The sequence below is a fragment of the Plenodomus lingam genome (assembly GCF_022343315.1).
Source record: "Plenodomus lingam strain CAN1 chromosome Unknown contig_3, whole genome shotgun sequence".
Taxonomy (NCBI): domain Eukaryota; kingdom Fungi; phylum Ascomycota; class Dothideomycetes; order Pleosporales; family Leptosphaeriaceae; genus Plenodomus; species Plenodomus lingam.
The window spans coordinates 112,481-134,024 of record NW_027093944.1 but is presented as its reverse complement, the minus strand read 5'-3'; the positions used below and the strand labels follow the sequence as shown (position 1 = coordinate 134,024).

Sequence of the window (21,544 nt, the reverse complement as noted above, 5' to 3'; positions counted from 1 at the left end):
GACGTTGAATTTTTGGCAAAGGGGGATATATTTTGGGAAAAGGGAGGGGGGCAACGTGCTGCGCTAAAGCGTGTATGGATTTATATCAGTCAGAGGCTGTCTTGTTGTTTGGCAACTATCCACTATTCACGGCTCGGGCTTCCGGCGACTATGTCCAGTGTGCTGTTTCTAGAGAGGGACAGCATGGTGTAGAATATCACGGGCGATTTACATTCTGAATGAGACGACAACTCCACGTGTTGATTTTAAAATAATTCAGTGGCTCATCCCGTGAAGAGCTTGGACTCAGTGAAACCATCCTAACAACCATCCAGCACGTGATTCATACTGCTCAACCGGCCTATATTTTCTTGCACGTGGTGCAAACATCCAATGACACTTGCCAGTAACCCTCGGTCCCGTGCTCAAATACGGAAAAAAGTCGAAACAGCGTACTGATATGCCAGACCACCCAGCCAGCCTGCAAACATTTGCAATTCGGCCACCGACCGAACCTAAACATGCGCCTCTGCCCTCTCGGCCCAACACCTCCCCCAACGAACCCCCACAACTCCAACCCCCCATGTTTAAAACCCATCTATCTTCTGACTCAAAGCCTGGCAGCAGAACCCCATCTTACCTTGCCCCTCTTCTTCCAAACCAACACCAACAACTCCCAAACGTAAATCATGACTGTAGAAACCAAAGACCTCCCAGAGAGCAACTACCTGCTCGACTACGACGACACGGAAAAACGCCGTCTCCGCGAACAACACGACCTCATCAAAGCATACACCGGCAAACTCATCCTCGCACCCCTAGACCTCACCAAACCCAATCTAAAAATCCTAGACAGCGGTACCTTTGACGGTTCGTCCCCCCTTTCCCCACAAACTTCCCGGCCCCCAATTCAACCCCCAAACTCGGCCACTAACCCAACTCGCAACCACCAGGCCACTGGCTCACCGAAGCCGCCAAACCGCTAACAACCCCACTCCTAACCGGCACCGACATCTCCCCCGCCGCCTTCCCCAACCCCCCACCCCAAAACACCTCTTTCCACATCCAATCCATAACCGACCCCTGGCCCGCCTCGTGGCAAAACACCTTCGACCTCGTCCACCAACGCCTCGTCCTCGCCGGCACCACACCCACGGGCGGCCTCGACGCCGTGCGCAACCTCGCCGGGCTCGCGAAACCGGGCGGCTGGGTCCAGTTGATCGAGGGCAAACTGCTGGCCGAGTCCCAACGCACCCGGTTCCCGGCGCTGCATCGGTTTCATAGTTTTATAGAGCGGATGTTGCCTGGATTTGGGTGGAATATTCGGGCCGGGTTGATGGTGGGGGGGTGGTTGGGCGAGGTTGGGTTGGAGGAGGTTGGGGAGATGGAGGTTGAGATTCCGGTGGGGAGGGCGAATGGGGATGGGAGGTTGGGGGCCATGGCGGAGAAGAATTTGAGGGATGTCATGGGCGTTTGGAGACAGGCTAGTTCGAGTGAGTCTTTGTCCTGTCTTCTTGCTTTTCTTGTCTCTTGTTGGTTTGCTTGTTGGCCGACTTGTCTCCTCCATCCATGCTAATTCTTCAAAATCGCAGAATTACCCGCCGACTCACCCTTCAAGGCCTCCGAGCTTGAAGAAATCTTTGTAGACTTGGACAAGGAGATTGAGACCATTGGCAGTCTTTTGCGCTTTGCCGTTGTCTGGGGCAGGAGGCCAGCTCTTGACTGAAGAAAGGAAACAACAGAGAGTAGTGTAGTCAGACGAATAGTAGTACAGTACACACAGTGCTTCTACAACTTTTTTTGTTCGTGAAAAGTTTTCCACGTGAGATGACATTAGGGTACTAGAATGAAAGAAAAGGGTGATTTTACATTTGTCCGACGAATAGTAAACCATGATAAGTTTCTTTGCGTGTGAAATTTCTCACTTGAATGCAGCCAGAGTAGTAGACTCCTTACTATACAAAAAGAAAAGGTCCCAATTGTACATCAAGTCCGAAAAAGTATTAGTAAAGTACAAGAAGTGCTTCCCTGTGAAATTCTCCATGTGTAATGCAACTAGAGTAGTAATCCCTGCCAATGATCTACCGGTATGCCAGAGACTCCAGCTCGACTTATCCCAGAGACTGCAGGTTGACACTGTCATAGTAACTGCCTCGTTTCGCCATCAACTCCTCATGTGTTCCTTCTTCAGCCACCGCACCAGCGCGGAGGTAAAAGATCTTGTCGCATCCTTGGATCGTGCTGAGTCTGTGCGCAACCATGATTGTCGTTCTACCCTCGGCTGTTTTCGTCAATGCTTCAATGACGGCCCGTTCCGAGGTCGAGTCAAGGGCCGAGGTAGCCTCATCGAGAATCAAGACACGGGGTTTGCGAAGAATGGCGCGCCTATGGTTTCAAACCAAGATTAGCATGGGAGCCTTGCAGAACATTGCTTTTTTTTTGGCTGCAATGTCGTTTAGAAAGGATAAACTTACGCAATCGAGAGACGTTGCCTCTGACCACCACTAAGCATCACCGCGTTGGATCCAAAGGAAGTGTCTAGCCCTTCTGGCAATGAGCAGACAAAGTCGTAGACTTGAGCCATCTTGCAGGCTTCTTCAATCTCCGAGTCTGTAAGGTCCTTGCCAAGCGAACCATAAAGCAGGTTCTCACGAATAGAGCAGGAGAAGAGCAGGGGTTCCTGGTTGACCAAGGCGAACTGAGCGCGATAGCTGTTGATGTTGATCGTGCGCACATCCTTTTCGTCCAGACTGACCGTCCCAGAAGAGGGATTGTAAAAGCGCTCGAGGAGCGAAGCGACAGTACTTTTACCCGACCCGCTCCCACCACAAAGGCCGATGGATTGTCCAGGAGCGGCGCCAAGTGAGATGGAGTTGAGTACAGGAGTTTTCGATCGTTGATTGTAGTAGAAGACAACATTGGAAACGTCCACCTTTCCGTTTGTCGTCTCGATATGATCGCCCTCTTCAGACCAAGTATCCACCTCGGGCTGTCGATCCACGAGCTCTTGCAGTCTCTCTGCTGATACGCCAGCCTTGCCAAAATCAGGAGCAAAGGCAAAGACGAGACCAGCGGATGAGGCACCAAAGATGACGGCAGTGACCACTATGAAGAATTGCTCGGTCGTGTACTGGACATGAAGTCAGCAAGATGCGAAGCAGGTGACAATGTCACTCGTTTGAACGAAAAAACTCACCTCTGTTCTCATGACTAGTGTAGCACCATACCAGAAGCCCAGCGACATACAACCAAGCGGCACTGCTTCCGACAAAGCATACCAGCCAGAGCTCCACAGGGTTGCCCGTAGATAGGTTTTTTCCTTCGACTTCAAGCTGCGAACATAGTCTTCACACATCTCGTCCTCGAGGCAAGAAGCCGCAACGGTCCTGACAGCGTTGATTTCCTCGCACACGCGGCCTGCAGATTCTTCATGTACCTTGCGCGAAATCTTTTCCAAAGTTCCGACCAATTTGAGTCGTAGGTAGCCGGCAACGATGATGATGGGAATCGTGCCCATGGTGACCAGGGTCAATTTCCAGCCAACGGCCAGCGAGAGAATCAAGCCTCCCAAAACCGTTGCCGTTGCACTGAACAGGGTTCCCAGGAAGACGCCGCTCAATCCCGCGAGGGCATTGACATCAGAGCTGACGAAGCTGGTCATGATGCCGGAAGAGTGCAGAGGATCGTCAAAGAACTCCACGTCCTGGCGGAGAAGGTATTTGAAAGCTACGCGACGAGCACGCAGTATCAGTCGTTCGGCACAGATTGCGAATGCACTGCCCTGAACTCCCTGACTGGCGATCTGCACAAAAGCTAGCATGACGTACATGGCAGCCCAGAAGTTTGGACCTCGAGCCAGAGATGCAGGTGACGGAGAAGAAAGCGCGACAATCTAGCACACAGAGACATTAGCAAAAATGGGAAGAGCGATCATGCAAGTGTGGGTATGACGTACAGCTTTGGCAAAGAATACACTGTGGGCCGGCCATACGGCACCGGAAATGACGGCGCTCGCTATTCCTGTCACCATCAATCGCCAATCTTCCTTGTTGAACCTAGCAACCTAGAATCATGTTAGCTTTCCAAGATGAAAATCCAATCGACTCAAACGGCCAACGTGGGTAGCAAAAAGGGCAGATGCTGCTTACAAATTTGACGAGCTGCACAAACGAGTACTTTGTAGAGGGACTCTTGTCGGCTGCTTCCGATTCGCCTTGTCCATAGATACTGCCAGTCTTCTCCGAGAGACGATGTTGCGGGGAAGCAGGAGTATCGACAGCGGGCGTGATGCGAGCATGGGGTGGTTCCAAGGTGGCTTGCTTCAATTGTTGTCTGCGCACGAATGTTTGGTACAATCCTTCCTGAGCCTCCAATTCGGCATGGGTTCCTTGCTGAGCGACCCGACCTTTTTCCATGACGATGATGTTGTCAGCGAGCTTGATGGTGGACAGCGAATGGGCGACGACAATGGTAGTGCGACCAGAAGAGGCCATGTTGAGTCCCAATTGGACCGCCTCTTCGGACTGGACATCGAGTGCTGAGGTAGCCTCGTCGAGCAGGAGAATCTTTGGACCCGACACAATGGCTCGTGCAATGGCAATTCGCTGCCTCTGGCCGCCGCTGAGAGAAGCGCCGCGAATGCCAACCTCTTGATCATATCCGTGAGGAAGGGCAGTGATGAAGTCATGCGCATTGGCAATACGGCAAGCTTCGGTCACGAGCTTCATGGTGACCTCCCTCGATTCTTGCCCATATTGTGTACCTTTGAGACCGTACGCAACGTTTTTGAAGATGGATCCGTTGAAGAGCACGGGCTCCTGACCGACCAAGCCAAACTGCTGTCTGAGCCATTGCACGTTGAGGTGGGTGATGTCGTGGCCGTCCAGGAAGACCTGCCCACTGACAGGTTCGTAGAACCTCTCCAAGATGCTGACAATGGTACTCTTGCCGCTACCAGAGGCGCCGACAATGGCCGTGACTTTGCCAGCGGGGAAGATCATGCTGAAATCCTGGAGGACGTGTGTGTCTGGCCGGCTGGGATAGACATGGCTGACGTTGCGGAATTCAATGTTTCCTTCGACCTCGAATGATCCGGGCGGCGCGCCGCCATCCGTAACCGACTCACGCTCAATGACGGCGAATATGTCTTGGGCGGCAGCGGCTCCGAGGCTCATGGCCTGAAGATGGGGCCCCACGTTGCCGAACAAGAACGCTCCAATGTTGAGACACATGAGTACGGTGATGATGGCACCGACGTCTTCTGTCCCGCCTTGCATGAACCTATAGCCCTGCCATATGGCCAATCCCTTTTTTCCTTGTTGTCAGCCTCTTGTTTTTGAATCATGATGCGCATGATGAGCCAGTAGACTGGACGACTTACATAGTTGAGAAAGATGAGACCGTACATGATGGCCAACATCCATCCCATGACATGTCTCACTCGCTTACCCCAGAACTCGATGTTGAGGAGCTGTGGATCCAGTTCGTCGGATAAGCGTTTCTCTAAGCCAAGGGCCTTGACGACGCGGATACCGCTAAAGGTTTCCTCGAGCTTTGCCGAAGCTTCTGCAAGCGCACCGGAAGAATTGGCTCCAAACTTGGCCATGAAGCCGGACATGATGATCATGACGCCCGTGATGGCGACGACGGTGGAGGTCAGGATGAACGTGAGCTTCCAGTGCTTGACGAAACCAATGGCGTAGGAGGCGACAAAGCAGGAGCAGGCGCTGACAAACAAGCCAATCTTGTGTGATATGGCATCTTGAATGGTTGCCGTGCTCGAGGTGAGCTGGGAGGTGATTTTACCGGATCCGTAGGTGTCGAAGAAGGCAATGTTCTGCCGGAAGAGGGAGCGGACATACTTTTCGCGAATGGCATTGGTGATGGCCTCGCCGACGAGAAGGCAGCCGTTGGTGAAGATGAAGACGGAGACCAGCTGACCGAGGAAAAGGTAGACAATGTAGCTAGCGCCTGATTAGCCTCTCTTTTTGGCAGTGACAGAGGGGACATGGGACCTGTCCGACCGGCGGTGAGGAGGAGTGGGGTGTGGTAGGACGTACAGAGCAATATCGCGAATCTGCTCACTGAGCTGTTCTTGCGGTATTGTGCCAAGATTGAAATCCTTGAGGACTTGCACGAGGTTACCAATGAAAAGAATCAGCAGGGGGAACATGGCCTGCAGTCATGGTCAGCACTGAGCCGCGGAGCAGGGCCTGGGTGCGGGGGTTGAGAGGGGAGGCAGGCAAGGCCTCTCTTCTTCCTTCATACCCCAGAAACAGCGGCAAAGAAGGCCGAAATGAGCAGCAGGGCATACTCCTTGACGGTCGCATATCGAAAGAGGGAGAAGTAGTTGATTTTGATTTCGGGCAGCTCAATCTGGCGCTGCAGAATGGGGTTGAGGGGGTGGTCAGAGGAGGGCAGTCCGCCGCCCTGGGCTGAACTGGGCTTCTCGCTCTCGGGCTCAGCCATGGCGGCGTACCGGTAGAGAGGAGGGGAGGAGGGGAGGAGGGGAGGAGGGCGAGGGAAGAGAGGTCAGATGCGGCTGTGGTTGTGATGCAGCTCTAGTGTCTAGTGGAAAGGAGTGGAAGAAAGAGGGTGGTGAATGCAGCAGCTGGGGGTGGAGGGGGGTGGAAGCTCTTAGTGTGTGATGTGGTGTGTCGAGAGAGGACAGGCAGAGGAGGGCAAGCGCTTAAAGAGGAAAGTAGCTGATTACAGAGTCTGAGCGTTTGAGCAGCATGACAACGGCCAAGGACCAAGAACGACAGCACGGTCGTCGTTGGCAGGCTGAAGGGGGAAAAGAGCAAAAAAAAAAAAGTCTCCAGAGAGGAGGGGGGGGGGAGGCAGTGGATGGCAGGCAGGTGGTTTGCTTGGATTGTTGTTGTTATTGTTGTTGTTGTTGTTGTTGGGTGGGTGGAGAGAGAGAGAGAGAGAGAGAGAGGACGGCGGAGACATTTCGGAGAGTTGTATAGAGTGAAGAAGGGCGGGGCCAAGGAGGGTTTGTCGACTTGCCTACCGGGGACATTCCCAAGCTTCGTCTCAGCCGGCTAGCCAGTTTGACGAGACGACTGTGGTTGCTGGATGGGATGTTAGAGTAAGGCCGCATGTGGCTAGCTGGGGTTAGTAAGGTGGCCATGACGGGAGGAGAAGCTCGGGCTCCCGACAGTCAGGGTGCGAGTTGCATGACTGCGTCTATTCGTCTTGACAGGCGGGCCGCGGAGCCAGGGATGGCCGATGACACGCATCTTCCCCTCCTGCGACGTTGTCGTACTGAGATGACTGCGATGACTGCGATGACTGCGATGACTGCAATGACTGCAATGACTGCGATGACTGCGATGACTGCGATGACTGCAATGACTGCAATGACTGCAACTACTGCACCTACTGCACCTACTGCACCTACTGCACCTACTGCACCAGCTACTCTGCGAGTGACTACGCTGCGCTGCTGTGACTACGGTAACCCGCCTCGGCTACCGTCTCGTTTTCTGCATCTAGAGTACGATACGCCATGTAGAGTAGAGTGAGTACCTGTGGGATTCCAACAAGCCGTGGGGCTCGTACCGGTACAGTACTCTACCAGTGGGGATTGGTAGCCAGCGTACCGAGTAGCTAGCTTGGGGGTACTCTAGAGCACGGTACTCTAGGTAGGTACATAGAGTACCTACCGATGGGCACTAGTAGGCTTTCCCCTTCCCCTTCCCCACCCCGTAGTACTACTCCTACAGTAGAGTACCTCTATAGGTAGGTACCTGCTCTCACCCTTGGCAATCAGGATCTGCAAACTCCTCCTCTCCTCACACGAGATGCAGGTCATGTCGGTGGTGCCGGTGGGTGGCGTTGGTGTGCTTTGTCTGGGCCCACATGGCGGCAGCGCGAGCCGTGGAAGAGGCCAGCTGCCCTTGGGGGTGCATCCAGTAGTAGGTATCGTAGAGTACTACTGCTCCATGTCGATGGCTGTGTGCTACCCCATGTAGGTAAGAGATGATTCATCTACAGTAGCTAGTGTGTATAAAGTAGAGCCAAGTCCAGTCCGCTTGCTGACCTGCCTATCCTCGTCCGGTAGAGGAGGTGTTGGCATGTCGAGTAGAGTACCTAGACGAGCTCGAGTGATGCTGTTCCCACCACTGAGCACCCTGCTGGCGCCCGACGTTCGCTGGCGACCGGCCGAAGCAACAGCCTGACTTGCTCTTATCAATCGCCCAAACGGATGCTTACTGCAGAAGAGAGCGTTTTGCCGCCCTGCTCCACAGGGAGTGTGTAGGTACTACGATACGATTCGGCTCAACGGTCGACCGTCCACGACATGGCAAGGCTGGGACAGGGAAAGAGGCCAGGACTGTTCGCCGTCCCCTCCCCCAGACCATTCACCAATGGAGGGCACATGCATCCAGCCTAAAGGGAAGCCCGGCCTGCTCTCTCTCTCTCTCTCTCTCTCCAGTACAACGGGCTGTCTGGCATTTGGTAGTCACTGTTGTAGACTAAGCTGGAAACGGCAAGCATGTCTTGCATGGGTGTATACAGCAAGTGCGATCCGTACCGTTGCCACATCCGCTCTAGCCCGAACTGGTCCGTTGCTGACAGGACACCGCGTCTGTGCACACCGCCACCACGCCATCCCGCCCCGCCAACTCCCTCTCGACCATTCCGGTTTGGTGACTAGCGCGAGATTCCCAAACGCTCACACCGAACCAGACCAGAGGCGTGGATGTGCGTACGGTTCAACCAAATCCAAACTCGGGCAAGCGGCCGCATACGTACCGGTAAGCCTTGAGCCCTGCGCCGTCTGGGCCGTTCCGAGCCTCTCACAGCCTGGTTTTCAGTACTTTGGGCAGTATTGTATCCATCGCCCTCGTATCTTATTCACGGGTCTCACAAGCTCCCTGTCCGTCAACGTCACCCGTCACCATCAGTGTCATCGTCAGTGTCCCATGTGTGTGCTGTGTGTGCTGTGTGCGCTGTGTGTGTCCGTAGTAGACCTTGCCCTGCCTGTTCGACGTCTTTGCGCGCCCGAACAAGCCAAAGCCCACTGGCAATGGATCCATGAACGGTCGAGGGCGAGGGCGGGGGAGGGCAATTTGGCCCATATCAAGGTAGGTTATAGATGGGATGGACCAACCATGAATAATGAACCCCGTACTCAGTCATCTACTTACACTGTCCTGGCCTTACCTTACCGACCTACCTGCCTAGGAAATACTCTGCCTTCCTAGCCACTCTCTCTCCCGCCTACGGTTCCGGTATCGTAGCTAGGTCATCGTAAGCAGAGGCTACCTACCATACGAGTACACCACGCCGCTCCTCCCCGCTGTGGATACTGCACGGCCCCTCCCGTCCTCCCGCCTTGGATCGCTGAGCTGCTTTGTCGCAAGTCTTCCTCTCTGCTTACACGGCTTGGTGGAGTGGACGGTATACCTACCTAGTACGCACTGCACTGTACGGTACGCCTGAACCTCGGCACCCTATATCTACCCCCTACCTACCTCCACGTCCTCCCTGATAAGCAGAGAGACTGGTCCATCACCACCCTCATCTTCAAGTTGCAAGTGCTGCGAGCCTGCGAACCTCGCTATTTCTCCACTGCCGGTTTCGGCCTGCATCCAACGCCTCCGCCCCTTCTCTTCCCCTCCCCCACGTTCAGCCTTAGCGCCCGCCACCATTGGATTCACGACATACATAGCCTACCCTAGGTACCGCCACGGACACGGACGACAGCTTCCGGACACAACAGCCAAGCCGCTAACAAGGCCAATGTCGCCAGCACCGCCGCCCTGTGGCTTCGCCGAGGCGGAGTCGACAAACACAAAGTCTGCCCCCAAGTTCCGGTCGGCCTGCAATGCCTGTCACGAAGTCAAGCTCAAATGCCTGGGTGGCCAGCCTTGCGCACGCTGCCGAAACAAGCAGGTCGAGTGTGTATACAGCCATGCCGCCCGCATTGGGAAGCCAAAAGGAAGCAGGAACAAAAAGACACTGGAGCGGCTGCGGCAGGCCAAGGCCATGTCCAGACCAGAGGAGACACAGGGAGAAGAGACGACGTCCTTGACAGCGGTAGACGCGAGCCAAGCCATCAACTGCCGCGCCTTGAGTGGCTCCACGCGCCGAGATTCCTCCCCCCTTCCTCCCCCTCATTCGGATACAGACTCGGCGGAGGGGGGTGCAGAAGAGGAGCTGCTCGATCAAGAGGAAAGAGACGAGGCAGAAAAGCCGCCATTGGTAGAGAACCCTCCGAATCTAAACCCACTCGAGCAAATCAGCCCCCCGAGAGAGGACTTTCTGGATCTGTTGGCACACTCCAGCCTGCTCAACAACACCCAACACGACCTGCAACACCCGACGGCTGATATGGTACCCGATGGCCTGGCCGGTTTCCCACATGCCTCCACTTCCGCTGCAGACGACCTGTCGTGGATGACTTCGCCCACAAAATCACTCTTGAGCACGACATTTCCAGCCATCGAGGATGATTTGCAGGACTTGCAGGATCCCTTCCTGTGCTCCAGTTGGAGGGTAAGCACGCCATTCCTGCCCAAATCACGACCCTGCAAAAAGCACGCTATCCTCCTGACCATTGCGCAACACCATGGCCAAGTTTCTGATTTGCATCGTATTTAGAGCGCCTGTCTACCCCCGTCCTCTTCGAGATCATCCTTCCACTTTCCACGCTTCAATCACTTCGCAGGTAGGTTCCACTCGCCACTCCCACCTCAGCCTCGAGTGAGGCCCTAGCCGTGCCATGCACATGGGTGTCCGACTGACTTCAAACCATGACAGAAGACACAATGGGTCTGGAATACGCTTCGGGCATGGATGCCACCAGGTCGCTAGGCGATCCACCGCACGCCATGGCGAGGGCTGGCTCCTTCTCCACCAGCGGTCCCGGCTCGAGCCAAGAAGGCAGCAACTTCCTGTCTAGCAGGCACAGTCAATCCTCGGGCATGTACCAGCCGGTCCCCAAAAGACCGTCTTGTTCCTGTCTCAAGTTGCAGGCCTCTGCCCTGTGTCGCATTCATCTCGTCGACCGGTCTCACGCCGACATGCGCGGGGACACCGTCCTAGCCACTGCGTCCACCATTCTCGACTCGTGCAATGCCCTGATCTTGTGTCCCTCCTGCGCAACAGACTACAAATTCCTTCTCCTCGCCATCATGACAGTGCGAATCCTGCTTTGTTGGCTTCGCGGTCTTTCTGCTACACGCACCCAGAATGACAACGCCAACATGAAACTGACATTGGGCGAGTACGAAATCTCTGGAGAAGAAGAAGCCATTATCAAGAATATGCTGGTCTCACGAGCACTCGAGAAGGTCAAGATTGCTGTCCGGAGACTCCGAGAGCGTGTGAACAGTATCACGATACAAGAGGTGGGCAATTGCAGCGAGTCTACACAGCGCTGGGATCTTACGTACATACGCATGTGCCTCGATCACATGGAAAAACAGGTGGGCTGCTGAGAGAGATTCCCCGACGACTGACTTGCTTGTTATCCCCGACGTCCGGGGGATACATGTTTTATTTTTATGATTACAACATAGATTGCAGAGCAGATTGCATTCGGACCCGCAGGTTGCGGATGAGGGGCGTACCTGTCCAAAGTCATTCACCAAGTGCTGCCATATTTTTTAATGTAGTTGTAGCAGGAATAGCACTGCATTCACAACAATTTACAACCAGTATCTAAACGGCCAGGACAACTACGGAAGGATGCGTGCCTTTTTGAAGAGCGCCCAGGCCTTGTCAAAAGCCGCAATCGTATCGTCGCGTGCCTCAAACCCAATTTTCTTTGCCTTGTCCAGCGATAAGATCCGATCGACCGTCGGCCTCATGGTGTTGACAAAGCAAACCTCGGACAGGTTACCTCCCCATCCCTTCTGAACCTGATTCTCCTCCTCCCACTTCTTCATGGTCGTCTCATCGCCCAATGGCCAGCTCCATCCTGTAGCTCCCTTGGCACCGCCCTCTGCCTCCCCCTTACCCTCCTCTTCCCCGGCACCTTCTGGCCCGACGCCTCGGAGGCCGAAACGAGCAGCAGCCTCAGGCCACAACTTGGACCATGTCAAGACATCCCCATTCGACACATTGAATGCCTCGCCACTCTGCAAGCCCTCGGCGTGCGTAGCCAGATGAATCTCGAACCGAGCCAGCTGATCCTGTGACACCATCGAGAACTTGCACTTCCACGACTCCGGCGTGCCGGGAAAACGCACTGGAGCGCCGGCGCCATGCACATGCGCATATGTGGCCAGGAATAGACCCAGAGATACCGTAAAGTTGTTTTCATGCCGGCGGGGCACGTATCCTATCTGTTGGCCGTCAGTGTCGCGGTTTTCATTTCCGAGGGCGGAGAAATATCTCGGCGAGGGAAAAAGAGAGTGTACGCACCACAGCATCGGGTCGGACTTCAAACCATGACCAGGATTTTCCTTTGCTGAGCCGCTTCAATTCGTCGCACTGGGCGTAGTGAACGTCCATTTCCCGGTAAGGAGACGGCGTTCGATCGGCGCTTTCCACAAGCGGACTCGGGCATGTGAGCGTGCCGCCCATGAGGGAGGCGAAGATGCCGTAAACCTGACTTCAGAGTAAGCAAACAGTACGGGGATGGTGCAGATGGGATGCACGCCCTTGATGTTGAGGGTGTGAGGGAAAAATCATCCCTTCCCCCCCAAACCACAAAGGCTAACCTACATTGATACTCGTTTGCATGATCAATACTTGCATGTTGCTGCTTAGTTGCTCTGCAGCTTTGACTGCAGACTGGATCATCTTGACATTGAAGCTGATCCGCTCGTCTGGTCCATCACTCGGTGAGTTGCGATTCGCTGTCATGTATTACTGTTAGTCTTGCGCTTTGGTCCCCAGCATGCCGCACCTGCATCGACCACCAGAACAGCCGTGGCAAGAAAAGAAAAACACCCACCAACATAAAAAACATGCGTCACATTTTCAATCCCCTTGACCTCCTTGAGCACCTCCACCACGCTATCCTCGCCTTGCAGCAGATCCACCCCGTCGACGAGCTCGAACCTCTTGTCCTCGAGGAACAGGCCCAGGTCTTGGGCGGGTTGCTTGCAGACGCCGATTACGCGGCTGAAGGTTGGTGTGGAGGCGGAGTCGGCTTGTTGCTCGAGTAGGTTTTTGCACAGACCCCAGCCTGTGACGCCGGTTGCGCCGTAGACGAGGGCGGTGGGAGAAGGGGGGGTGGTTTTGGAGGGACTCATTTTGTTTTGATAATTTTTTTTGGAAGAAGGGGGGGATGGGGGACTTGTTTTGAGGGATTGGGGGTTGGGGGCTGAGCGATTGAGCGATTGAGAGGTATAATACAGCTTGGCTATCTTGCTACGTTCAACAAGGCAAAAGAGGAATAGATGAAGCCGTTGAATTCTGGAGCTGAGATGTTGGATGTGGGATATATGTATTTGTACATGTGGTGCGGGATTCGGGTAGTATTCTTGTTGCTTTTTTTTTAACGGTGGTGGAGGTTTGAGGGCTCGGAATGTATGTATCGCTATGTTGTATTTTTATTCATTTTTTTTTGGGATGGGGTCAGATGGTGGGGATGTGATGCTGCATTTGTTTTTATTAATAGTTTTTTTTTTGATCTGTTATGTGCTGAGATGGCGGAGACGTTGGGTTTGGATATATGGATATGCGGTTGCATGGTACCCCTGGTTCTGGATTGATCTTGGATATTACTGCCTTGGTGGATGGGATGGGGATTGGATGGGTGGTGTTTGGGATACTGTAGCATTGTTTACTCTTGAACGGCGCTAGTAGCTCAGGTTCAAATCGAATGGAGAGTACCTTGAGCGATATACGCAGACGTTGTTGGATGGAGTGAATGCTGCTAGGGCGGAAGTTGCTCGGAACGAAATCTCGACGCTAACCACTTTCCTACCTTGGGTACCATTGCACCTCGGGCAGTAAAACCGCACGGGTTCTACATACACAGCTGCAGGAGAAACGACATGGCTTAATCGCGTTAGAAGTTAGTGGATAGTATACGTTAAACTCTTGTTCTGCAAGAGCATAGCTTTCAATTCCATGGTGATTTCTTCACATCCCCCTCCTTCCACCTCCCATCCCATCCACATCCTCCTACCTCCGCAATGCTTTCCCTCACCCTCTATACCCTCCCCATCCTCCTCCTCCTCCTCACCCTCCTCCACACCCACCGCACCCGCTCCCGCAAATACACACCCCTCCCCACCGTCGGACCCCCGCGCACCCTGCTCGAAAAACTAACACGCCGCTTCCAGCCTTTCAAGGTCGAATGGGGGGAGCAGGGGTACGAGAAGTATATGCGTGGTGCGCAAAAGGGCGCATTTCGCGTGCCGGCGACGTATGGGTATAGTGTTGTGTTGCCGCCCGAGTTGTTGCAGGAGTATGGGCGGTTGGAGAGGGGCAAGGTGGATTTTATGGCGGCGCCGAGAGATGTAGGTGAGCTTTGGGGATTTTTGGAGGTTTTTGTTTTGGAGAGGGGGGGCCCGTTGTTTTTTCCTTTTTTGGGTGATACGGGATGGGGGCTGATGGGTTGGTGTAGCATATGTTTTTTCGTTATACGGTTACGTTGGTGGCGAATGAGACGGATCATCATGCTACTGTTGTGCAGGCGCTTTTGAGGCGACATATTGGTATGTGTTTTTTTTTGCACGAGGTTTTGGGGAATACTGACTGATATTGAAACGCAGGCGATATAACACCAGGAACGACACAGGAGATTGAAAATGCGCTGGAAACAGTGTGCGGCCAGTCAAAGGGTACATACATACACATACCACACCACACCACCCCCGTTTCCCCTTTACCCAAACCACAACCGCCCCAGCTAACACTCCCTCTCCAGAATGGTCGTCTACCAGCCTAGCCGCCATCATCATCGCCGTAGTCGCAAGATCCACCTCCAGACTTCTCGTCGGCCCCTCGCTATGCCGCAACAACGACTACATCAATCTCTGCATCGAATACGCGACCGAGATGGAATCCTCGGCTGCGAAAATTCGCGCCCTTGTGCCTTTTCTTAGACCACTCATCGCACCGTACTATTGCAGGCGTCTTGCTGAACTCCGCAAGTTGGCTCACGCTCATATCGCACCGCTGCTTGCTGGGCCCGACTCCGCGCCAAAGGAAAAGAATGCATCGAGCCAGTACACGGCTGTGCAATGGCTAGCGCAGAAGCTGCGAGGTGTACCTGAGGAAACGGAGGAGCGGCAGGTAGCCCGCATCATGTTTCTAAACGTGATTAGTATCTTCACAGTCATGATGGCCTCGCTAAACGTGCTGTACGATATCCTCGCTCGCCCTGACGTCAAGCGTGCGTTGCTCGAGGAGATTGCAGAGGTTTCGGGCGGGAAGGGGGACTTGGGGTTGGGGGATGTTGAGTTTGAGAGGTTGAGGAGGTTGGATAGTTGTATTCGGGAGTCGCAGAGGTTGAATCCTACGAATTGGAGTAAGTCTACCTGGTACCATTATCTCCAAGTCCAAGCCAAACCCTCGCATCCTACGGGACCTTGAGCTCTGGGCCAAAGTATCCAGCGCTAATATATAAAATCAACAGTCATCCTCGAAGGCCAGGCCCAAAAAGATCTCACCTTCTCCACGGGCCTTTGTGTTGAAAAGGGTTCATACCTTAGTATCTGCGGCGGTGCGATTCTCAAATCAAACGGCCCTCCGCTTTCCACGTCGTCGAACCCGCCTCCAATCGACGAGTTCCACGCTTTTCGCTACGTCACACCTGATAGCGGTATCTCCACCGACGTCTCCACCGCAAACGGAAATTCAGCTGCAAATTCTAATCTCGCAACTGCCATTTCCCCCACCAACCTGACTTTCGGGTATGGCAGGATGTCCTGTCCTGGTCGGTACTTTGCTGTGCACTCGATCAAGGCGATTGTGGTCGGGTTGTTGTTACGGTATGATGTTGAGTTTGAGAAGAAGGATGGGGAGGAGCGGGGGAGGCCGCGGAATGTTCAGGCGGGCAATGTTATTATTCCTGATCCGAGTGTGATGGTGAGGGTTCGGGCGAGGGGGTAGGTTGGTGAGGGTTGTATTGAGCTATTTGCGTGGGGAGGTTGAGTGTGGGTGGAAATATTGCAATGGCGGGATGATTCTGTGTGTGAGAGGGGAGGAAATGGGGGTGGGTTTGAATAGATAGGTGTATGTGTGAGTACTACTCTGCAAAACCTAACCGCCGTCGATCGACATGAGCACATGTGTCAGTATTCCGCCTGGAAGAACAGATACTCGCAAGACTATGGCGTGTGATTGTCTATGACTAGCCTTGTATATTTCAATGCTCATGACATGTCTGCATAGTATACATCTCAAATAGAGTGTCAAGCTGCTTAGCTTGAAACCCACCGCTGCGTGAATAGGTTTCCTCCACCAAGGCCGTATGCCGGTTCACCCAGTCTTTCAATTCTTGATGCTCACCTTCCATCTTGGGGAATGCAGGTGCGCCGTATTCGATCCTGTCATCATGACCTCGCTGCAAGTATTTGGATCGAACGACTAGTACAAACTCATTCTCCTGCTCACTTCCTCCTCCGCTTCTCTTTGCAAGCATAACCACTCTACAGGTCAACCCAACCTCCTTTGACCACTTACGCCACGCACGCTGTAATCCAGTCGCCGTACCAAGCTCAACATACAACGTCCGAAATTCCTCCGCCATCTGCGAATCGCATGAGACCACCAGGTCCACCCGGGGCTGTACCGCTGCGCTCTGACCGTCCTGACCCGACAACGTGCACGCTGTGTACAGAATGTTCTTGGCATCGTTCGTCAACATCCAAGTCGCCGAGCTACTCTGCGCAATATGCTGATACCGCGGATTCCACCAATCTCTACCATCAGGAACCAACCACACCGCCACGTCAATAAACCTGCTACAACTCTCACTTGGGAATTCGGAGCATGGACTTACGACCAGGATGTGCGGTAGGGCCGTACTGCGTTGAAGAAGTCTGCCAGTGTCATGTCGGCTTGCTTGGCTCCTACGTAGACTACGAAGATTGAGTCGGTGGGGGTTTGCCCGTTGGTGCTGGTGGGGCCGAGTGCCATGTCTTCTACTTCGTAGGGAACTAGGGCTGCTCGGGTTTGGAATTCGGTCATGTTGGGTTTTGTGGCCTGGGCGGCGAGTAGGGTCTGCACTTCTCCCGTTAGGGAGGCGGGTATGTGGAAAATGAAACCTGCGGTTGTTATCTTGGCGCTGTTGTTGCGTTGAGTCCGGACGGTACTTACAGAAGGTGGACATGATTGATGTGGCGAGCGAGGAGGGAGAGTCAGACGTGCAGATGATGATGGACTTGTCACGGGTGAGGATCAAGGGCAAGAGTGGGATAAGGCGCTCTGTACATCATTGCTTCACAGGAATCATAGTCTCGGAAAGTATTCAAATACTACGCTTTGATAGAACTCTGTGTTTCTTTACAATTTCACTACATAGCTACTGACGAACGCACATCGGTCACTATATAGGTCGGAGTTCCAAGCAGCTCGGAATGCTGTTGCGAAGGGCCCAGCTCTTGACAACCTCCCAACCACTTTGTTCACATACAGCCTGCCAATTCTCAATATCCCGTTCTTTACCGTTGCAGGTCGCCATCATGATTATATCTCCATACCGGGCTGGTCTTCCCGTCCGCCCATCCTCCAACACTGATTCAATAATGAGCAGCCGAGCCTCGGGCTTGACCACAATCGCCCTTCGGATATTCTGCAGAATCTTAATCGTATCCTCATCGGACCAATTATGCAAGCACCACTTTATAGTATACACCACCGAAGCCGGCACCTCGTCCAGAAAATTCCCCGCATGAAATCCAGCAACCCGATCTCTGACACCACTAAACCGTCCCCCGGGTTGCTCGCACTCTGCCTGTATCCTCGAAATCGTGCTCGGAATGTCCATGAACGCGCCCCGCATCCTCGGATAGTTTTCAAGCAGCTGGAAGAGGAACTCCCCACTCCCCGTGCCCAGATCGAGCACTGTTTCGTCCCCGAGGGTATCCCAGGGGAAATCGGAAATCATGCCGGGTAGCTGCGCGGTTGCACCGGCGCCCAAGACGCGATGGAATTCCTTGGCCAGACCGCTGTTGCTCAGGTACTCGTAGAATTCCATGTCGGTGTTGTAATTTGACTGTGCGGCCGTTCGCGATGCGTTTGCCTTGATGTGGTCGGGCAGAAAGCGCATCATGTCGTAGAACTCTGTGGGGTAGAATTTTGTCCAGTAGACCCATTTGGACCAGTGGGCTGTGGTGATGAGGTCAGAGGTTGCGTTGTTGCTGTACAGCTTGCTGGTTTTGTCGTAGTTGAAGATTCCGATGCCGGTCAGGGTGCGTAGGACTTGTGTGAGACGGTGGGGGGAGAGCTCGCCTTGCGGCGAGGATGAGGCGAGTTGCTCGATTGATTTTGGACCTTGTGAGAGGGCATCGGGTATGCCGAATTCTACGGCGCAGAGTAGTGTTTTGCTGTTTATGAAGCCTTGGGAAGATGTCAGCTATATTGAAGAACCATTACATGATTCGACTAGTTTTTTCAACATGTATACGTACCAAAGAACCCATCAATGAGCGTGTGTAGAGGTGGCGTCAGCATCTGCTGCACTTCATCCAGCAAGTCTACTGTTGCTAGACATTTGTCGTAGAGGCTTTTGTCCTCTTTTGGAAGAATCGATCCGCTGTGATGAGCGGCGAAAATACTACGAATGCGATCACCATGCTTTTCTTTGAGGGAGGCTTTTGATTTCTGCAGCAATGAGATCAGATTGTCGAGTTCGTTGTCCATGTTGAATCGCGAATGGCCCCAATAAGATACTGACTGTAACGAAACAGCAGAGGATGAGCAACAATGAAAACTGTATCTATTATTTGAATCTTAGAACGTTGCCAAAATTATCTTATCGTACAGAGGTCTCACACCATTTATGCCATGGGCCGGGGTTTATCCCAACTTCCCCTTCTGAGCCGCAGCCTGAACACGGTCGGGTGGAATCACGAGGTCTCGTGAGTAAGCTCGGGAGTAAATGACCAATTCGGACAGTATTTGTTGCGAAGATAACGTGATGTGTATCGAGTCCAAGAATGGGTCTTGTATGCCACATGTTGTCAAAGGCTATCTCTCGAGAACTATTAACGCTGTATCCGTACACATTTTTGCACCAGTTCATCATTATTTTCTCCACATAACTCTGCATATCCTTACCTCGGCATGGAGTCTATTGTCTACGAAACGCAACCTCTCCTCAGGGGTATGGTAGTTGGAACTATCATGCTGCTCTGCTACCGATATGGACTTGCGCTCTCGATTCTCCAAGTAAAACATCCACTTGCAATGATAAATTTTGTTCAAAGCTTGCTGATACAAATGAAGCTATACTTGAACTTTATGTACCGCATCACCAATGAGAAAGGGAAACCGCTACGTGGCCCAGAGTTCAGCTGGCCCAATGGCCAAACCGTTGAGAAGTTCCTGCAAGGAGGTCAGAAAAGCTTCTCATGGCAGGCATACGGTCCCTTGTATCGTATCTGGACAGTGTTTCGACCTGAAGTGTACGTGCGATCATTATTTCCATGCATAGACTCGTTGCTGATGATTGGTGATATTTCCAGGGTCATTACGCGACCAGAGGATGTCAAAGCATTCTTCTTCGACTCGCATACCCACCAAAAAGCGGCCTCGAGTAACGCCGGCTGGCTCTTCTCACAAATCCTGGGAGACTGCCTTGGTCTGATCAATGGCGAGCGATGGTCCCGAGTGCGCCATGCATTCGACCCCTTTTTCACACGCAAGATCTCAGCACAACGACTACCTCACATCATGGCGGCTGGAGAAGGCTATGTAAACGAGGTACATCAATACGATCTTGGAGGAAAACAGGCTGCTTCAACAATCAATCTAAACGCAGTCGATGCTTTTCAGAGATTTCCCTTCTTCTATGTGGCGGAAATCATCTACGGTCCACTGGGAATTACTGAACGCGTAGAATTATGGAAGTTGGCAGAAACTCACACGAATATCTTCAGACGCCTGGTCCAAGGCGGAATCCATCGGTACAAGGCAACAAAGTTTCTATCCACATCGGCGTACAAGGAGACTGCACATTTTGTCGCAGCATGGCGCCAGTTCACCCTAGAGCTGGCACAGAAACAACTTCGCGAGGGGCGGACATCACCATTGACGGATTTGATGGCCGAAGTAGAAGATGGCAAGGTAACCTTGAACGAGGTATGTAGCAGTACCAAGCAAGCAGGTGTAACCTTACAATCTTATTACCTGTGCTAACTCCTCTGTAAAATACAAGGTCCTCCACACGATCGACGAATCTCTTTTTGCAAACTTGGACGTCACGACCCATGTATTGACATGGGCTATCGTACTATTGGGCAACCACCCCGATGTCCAGGAATTGGTGCGCTCCGAAATCAAAGCAAACACAAATGACCTCGAGACATACATGAATCGGAAGGACACGCTTCTACATTATTCACTTCTTGAAAGTCTGCGCGTGCGTCCTCTACTAGGTTAGACCTCAACGACTTACAAGTATTGAATGTTTTGACTGATTTCTTAAAGCTTTTACGATACCGGAAAGTGCCCAGGAAGACAAGGTTCTGAGCGGCTACAGGGTGCCCAAGAACGTGAGCCTTGCCTGTCTACCCAAAATCAGCAGCATGGCTAACTAGAGTGTGTAGACAGACGTAGTTGTTGACGTCAATGCATTACACCTGCGTAATCCGTTCTGGGGCGCAGACCGAATGCAATACCGACCACAAAGGTTTCAAGTCCTCAGCAAAGCAGAAGTAAACTCCGCACTCACAGTCCTTGAAACAACGATACAGTATTGACACATTATTTAGATACGGTACAACCTTTCGACTTTTGGCTTTGGCCCGAGGAAATGTCTCGGCCAACACATGGCGGAGAATATGATCAAGGCTATCCTTGTGCCTCTGCTGAGGCAGTTCCGGTTTAAGCTACTAGCGGATCAGTATAAGAATGGGGAGTATAAGGTCGATAAGACGAATTGGGTAACCTTGTCCGATGTCAATCTCGAGATGGAAAGGGTTCCGTCAGGAGGCTCCTAGGCGGCATTTTGAAGCCATGATGATGACTCGAGTATATTCAAAGAGCACGGTCAAGGATTAGGCGTTGTATATCTACATTCATATTTTCTTTTGTTCTTTTGCTACCCGATGTGAAATGAAATATTGAAATGACAGTCCCATCCCGCTTTTGAAAGTCAGGAATCGCTGGTAGGGTATATTGTACCTCGTGCTGCTTCTTGATGTGGTGCAATGTAAAGCAGCACATTTACTGAACCAGATCCGGAAGGAAATTTCGTATTGCACTGTGAAGTTGTTCATTCCACGGTGCTGGATCACCATAGAGATTCAGCCGTCTTCGATACATGTTGTTGACTTACTTTACTGACTTGATGAACAGAAACGCTGGTGAGAGAGTCTCCTACAAGATTGGTTGCTGGGTTGTAAAGGTGGCTCACACGGTCTCTCTAAATGCGCGATAGCTTCATTTTGGTACCTTACAAAGTGGAATACTCTTTCTCATGCTA

At 52.7% G+C, this 21,544-nt stretch overlaps 8 protein-coding genes across 8 annotated transcripts; 4 read left to right on the top strand and 4 right to left on the bottom strand.

Annotated features, from left to right (window-relative positions):
- Positions 1 to 668: 668 nt before the first annotated feature.
- IAQ61_007458 (uncharacterized protein) lies at positions 669 to 1,705 on the top strand (the record flags this gene model as incomplete). Its single annotated transcript, XM_003842365.1, has 3 exons — positions 669 to 849; positions 933 to 1,472; positions 1,572 to 1,705. 3 exons carry the CDS (start codon positions 669 to 671, stop codon positions 1,703 to 1,705), a joined length of 855 nt encoding a protein of 284 aa, XP_003842413.1.
- Positions 1,706 to 2,090: 385 nt separating this feature from the next.
- On the bottom strand, positions 2,091 to 6,447 carry IAQ61_007457 (uncharacterized protein; the record flags this gene model as incomplete). Its single annotated transcript, XM_066097594.1, has 8 exons — positions 2,091 to 2,364; positions 2,454 to 3,109; positions 3,176 to 3,871; positions 3,935 to 4,042; positions 4,128 to 5,285; positions 5,360 to 5,942; positions 6,039 to 6,154; positions 6,247 to 6,447. The coding sequence occupies 8 exons, from the start codon at positions 6,445 to 6,447 to the stop codon at positions 2,091 to 2,093; spliced, it is 3,792 nt and encodes a 1,263-aa protein (XP_065952091.1).
- Positions 6,448 to 9,379: 2,932 nt separating this feature from the next.
- On the top strand, positions 9,380 to 11,429 carry IAQ61_007456 (uncharacterized protein; the record flags this gene model as incomplete). Its single annotated transcript, XM_003842367.2, has 3 exons — positions 9,380 to 10,485; positions 10,591 to 10,657; positions 10,750 to 11,429. The coding sequence occupies exons 1-3, from the start codon at positions 9,730 to 9,732 to the stop codon at positions 11,427 to 11,429; spliced, it is 1,503 nt and encodes a 500-aa protein (XP_003842415.2). The 5' UTR covers positions 9,380 to 9,729.
- A 240-nt stretch (positions 11,430 to 11,669) lies between these two features.
- Positions 11,670 to 13,193, bottom strand: IAQ61_007455 (uncharacterized protein; the record flags this gene model as incomplete). Its single annotated transcript, XM_003842368.1, has 4 exons — positions 11,670 to 12,278; positions 12,358 to 12,543; positions 12,661 to 12,794; positions 12,893 to 13,193. The coding sequence occupies 4 exons, from the start codon at positions 13,191 to 13,193 to the stop codon at positions 11,670 to 11,672; spliced, it is 1,230 nt and encodes a 409-aa protein (XP_003842416.1).
- A 1,325-nt stretch (positions 13,194 to 14,518) lies between these two features.
- On the top strand, positions 14,519 to 16,005 carry IAQ61_007454 (uncharacterized protein; the record flags this gene model as incomplete). Its single annotated transcript, XM_066097593.1, has 4 exons — positions 14,519 to 14,606; positions 14,664 to 14,732; positions 14,819 to 15,421; positions 15,530 to 16,005. The coding sequence occupies 4 exons, from the start codon at positions 14,519 to 14,521 to the stop codon at positions 16,003 to 16,005; spliced, it is 1,236 nt and encodes a 411-aa protein (XP_065952090.1).
- A 256-nt stretch (positions 16,006 to 16,261) lies between these two features.
- Positions 16,262 to 17,227, bottom strand: IAQ61_007453 (uncharacterized protein; the record flags this gene model as incomplete). The annotated part of the gene is made up of 3 exons (XM_066097592.1): positions 16,262 to 16,817; positions 16,898 to 17,162; positions 17,215 to 17,227. The coding sequence occupies 3 exons, from the start codon at positions 17,225 to 17,227 to the stop codon at positions 16,262 to 16,264; spliced, it is 834 nt and encodes a 277-aa protein (XP_065952089.1).
- A 216-nt stretch (positions 17,228 to 17,443) lies between these two features.
- IAQ61_007452 (uncharacterized protein) lies at positions 17,444 to 18,759 on the bottom strand (the record flags this gene model as incomplete). The annotated part of the gene is made up of 2 exons (XM_003842371.1): positions 17,444 to 18,456; positions 18,528 to 18,759. 2 exons carry the CDS (start codon positions 18,757 to 18,759, stop codon positions 17,444 to 17,446), a joined length of 1,245 nt encoding a protein of 414 aa, XP_003842419.1.
- Positions 18,760 to 19,110: 351 nt separating this feature from the next.
- Positions 19,111 to 21,188, top strand: IAQ61_007451 (uncharacterized protein). The gene is made up of 7 exons (XM_066097591.1): positions 19,111 to 19,287; positions 19,345 to 19,523; positions 19,584 to 20,199; positions 20,276 to 20,495; positions 20,548 to 20,612; positions 20,667 to 20,774; positions 20,832 to 21,188. Exons 1-7 carry the CDS (start codon positions 19,183 to 19,185, stop codon positions 21,057 to 21,059), a joined length of 1,521 nt encoding a protein of 506 aa, XP_065952088.1. The 5' UTR covers positions 19,111 to 19,182; the 3' UTR covers positions 21,060 to 21,188.
- The last annotated feature ends 356 nt before the right edge of the window (positions 21,189 to 21,544 follow it).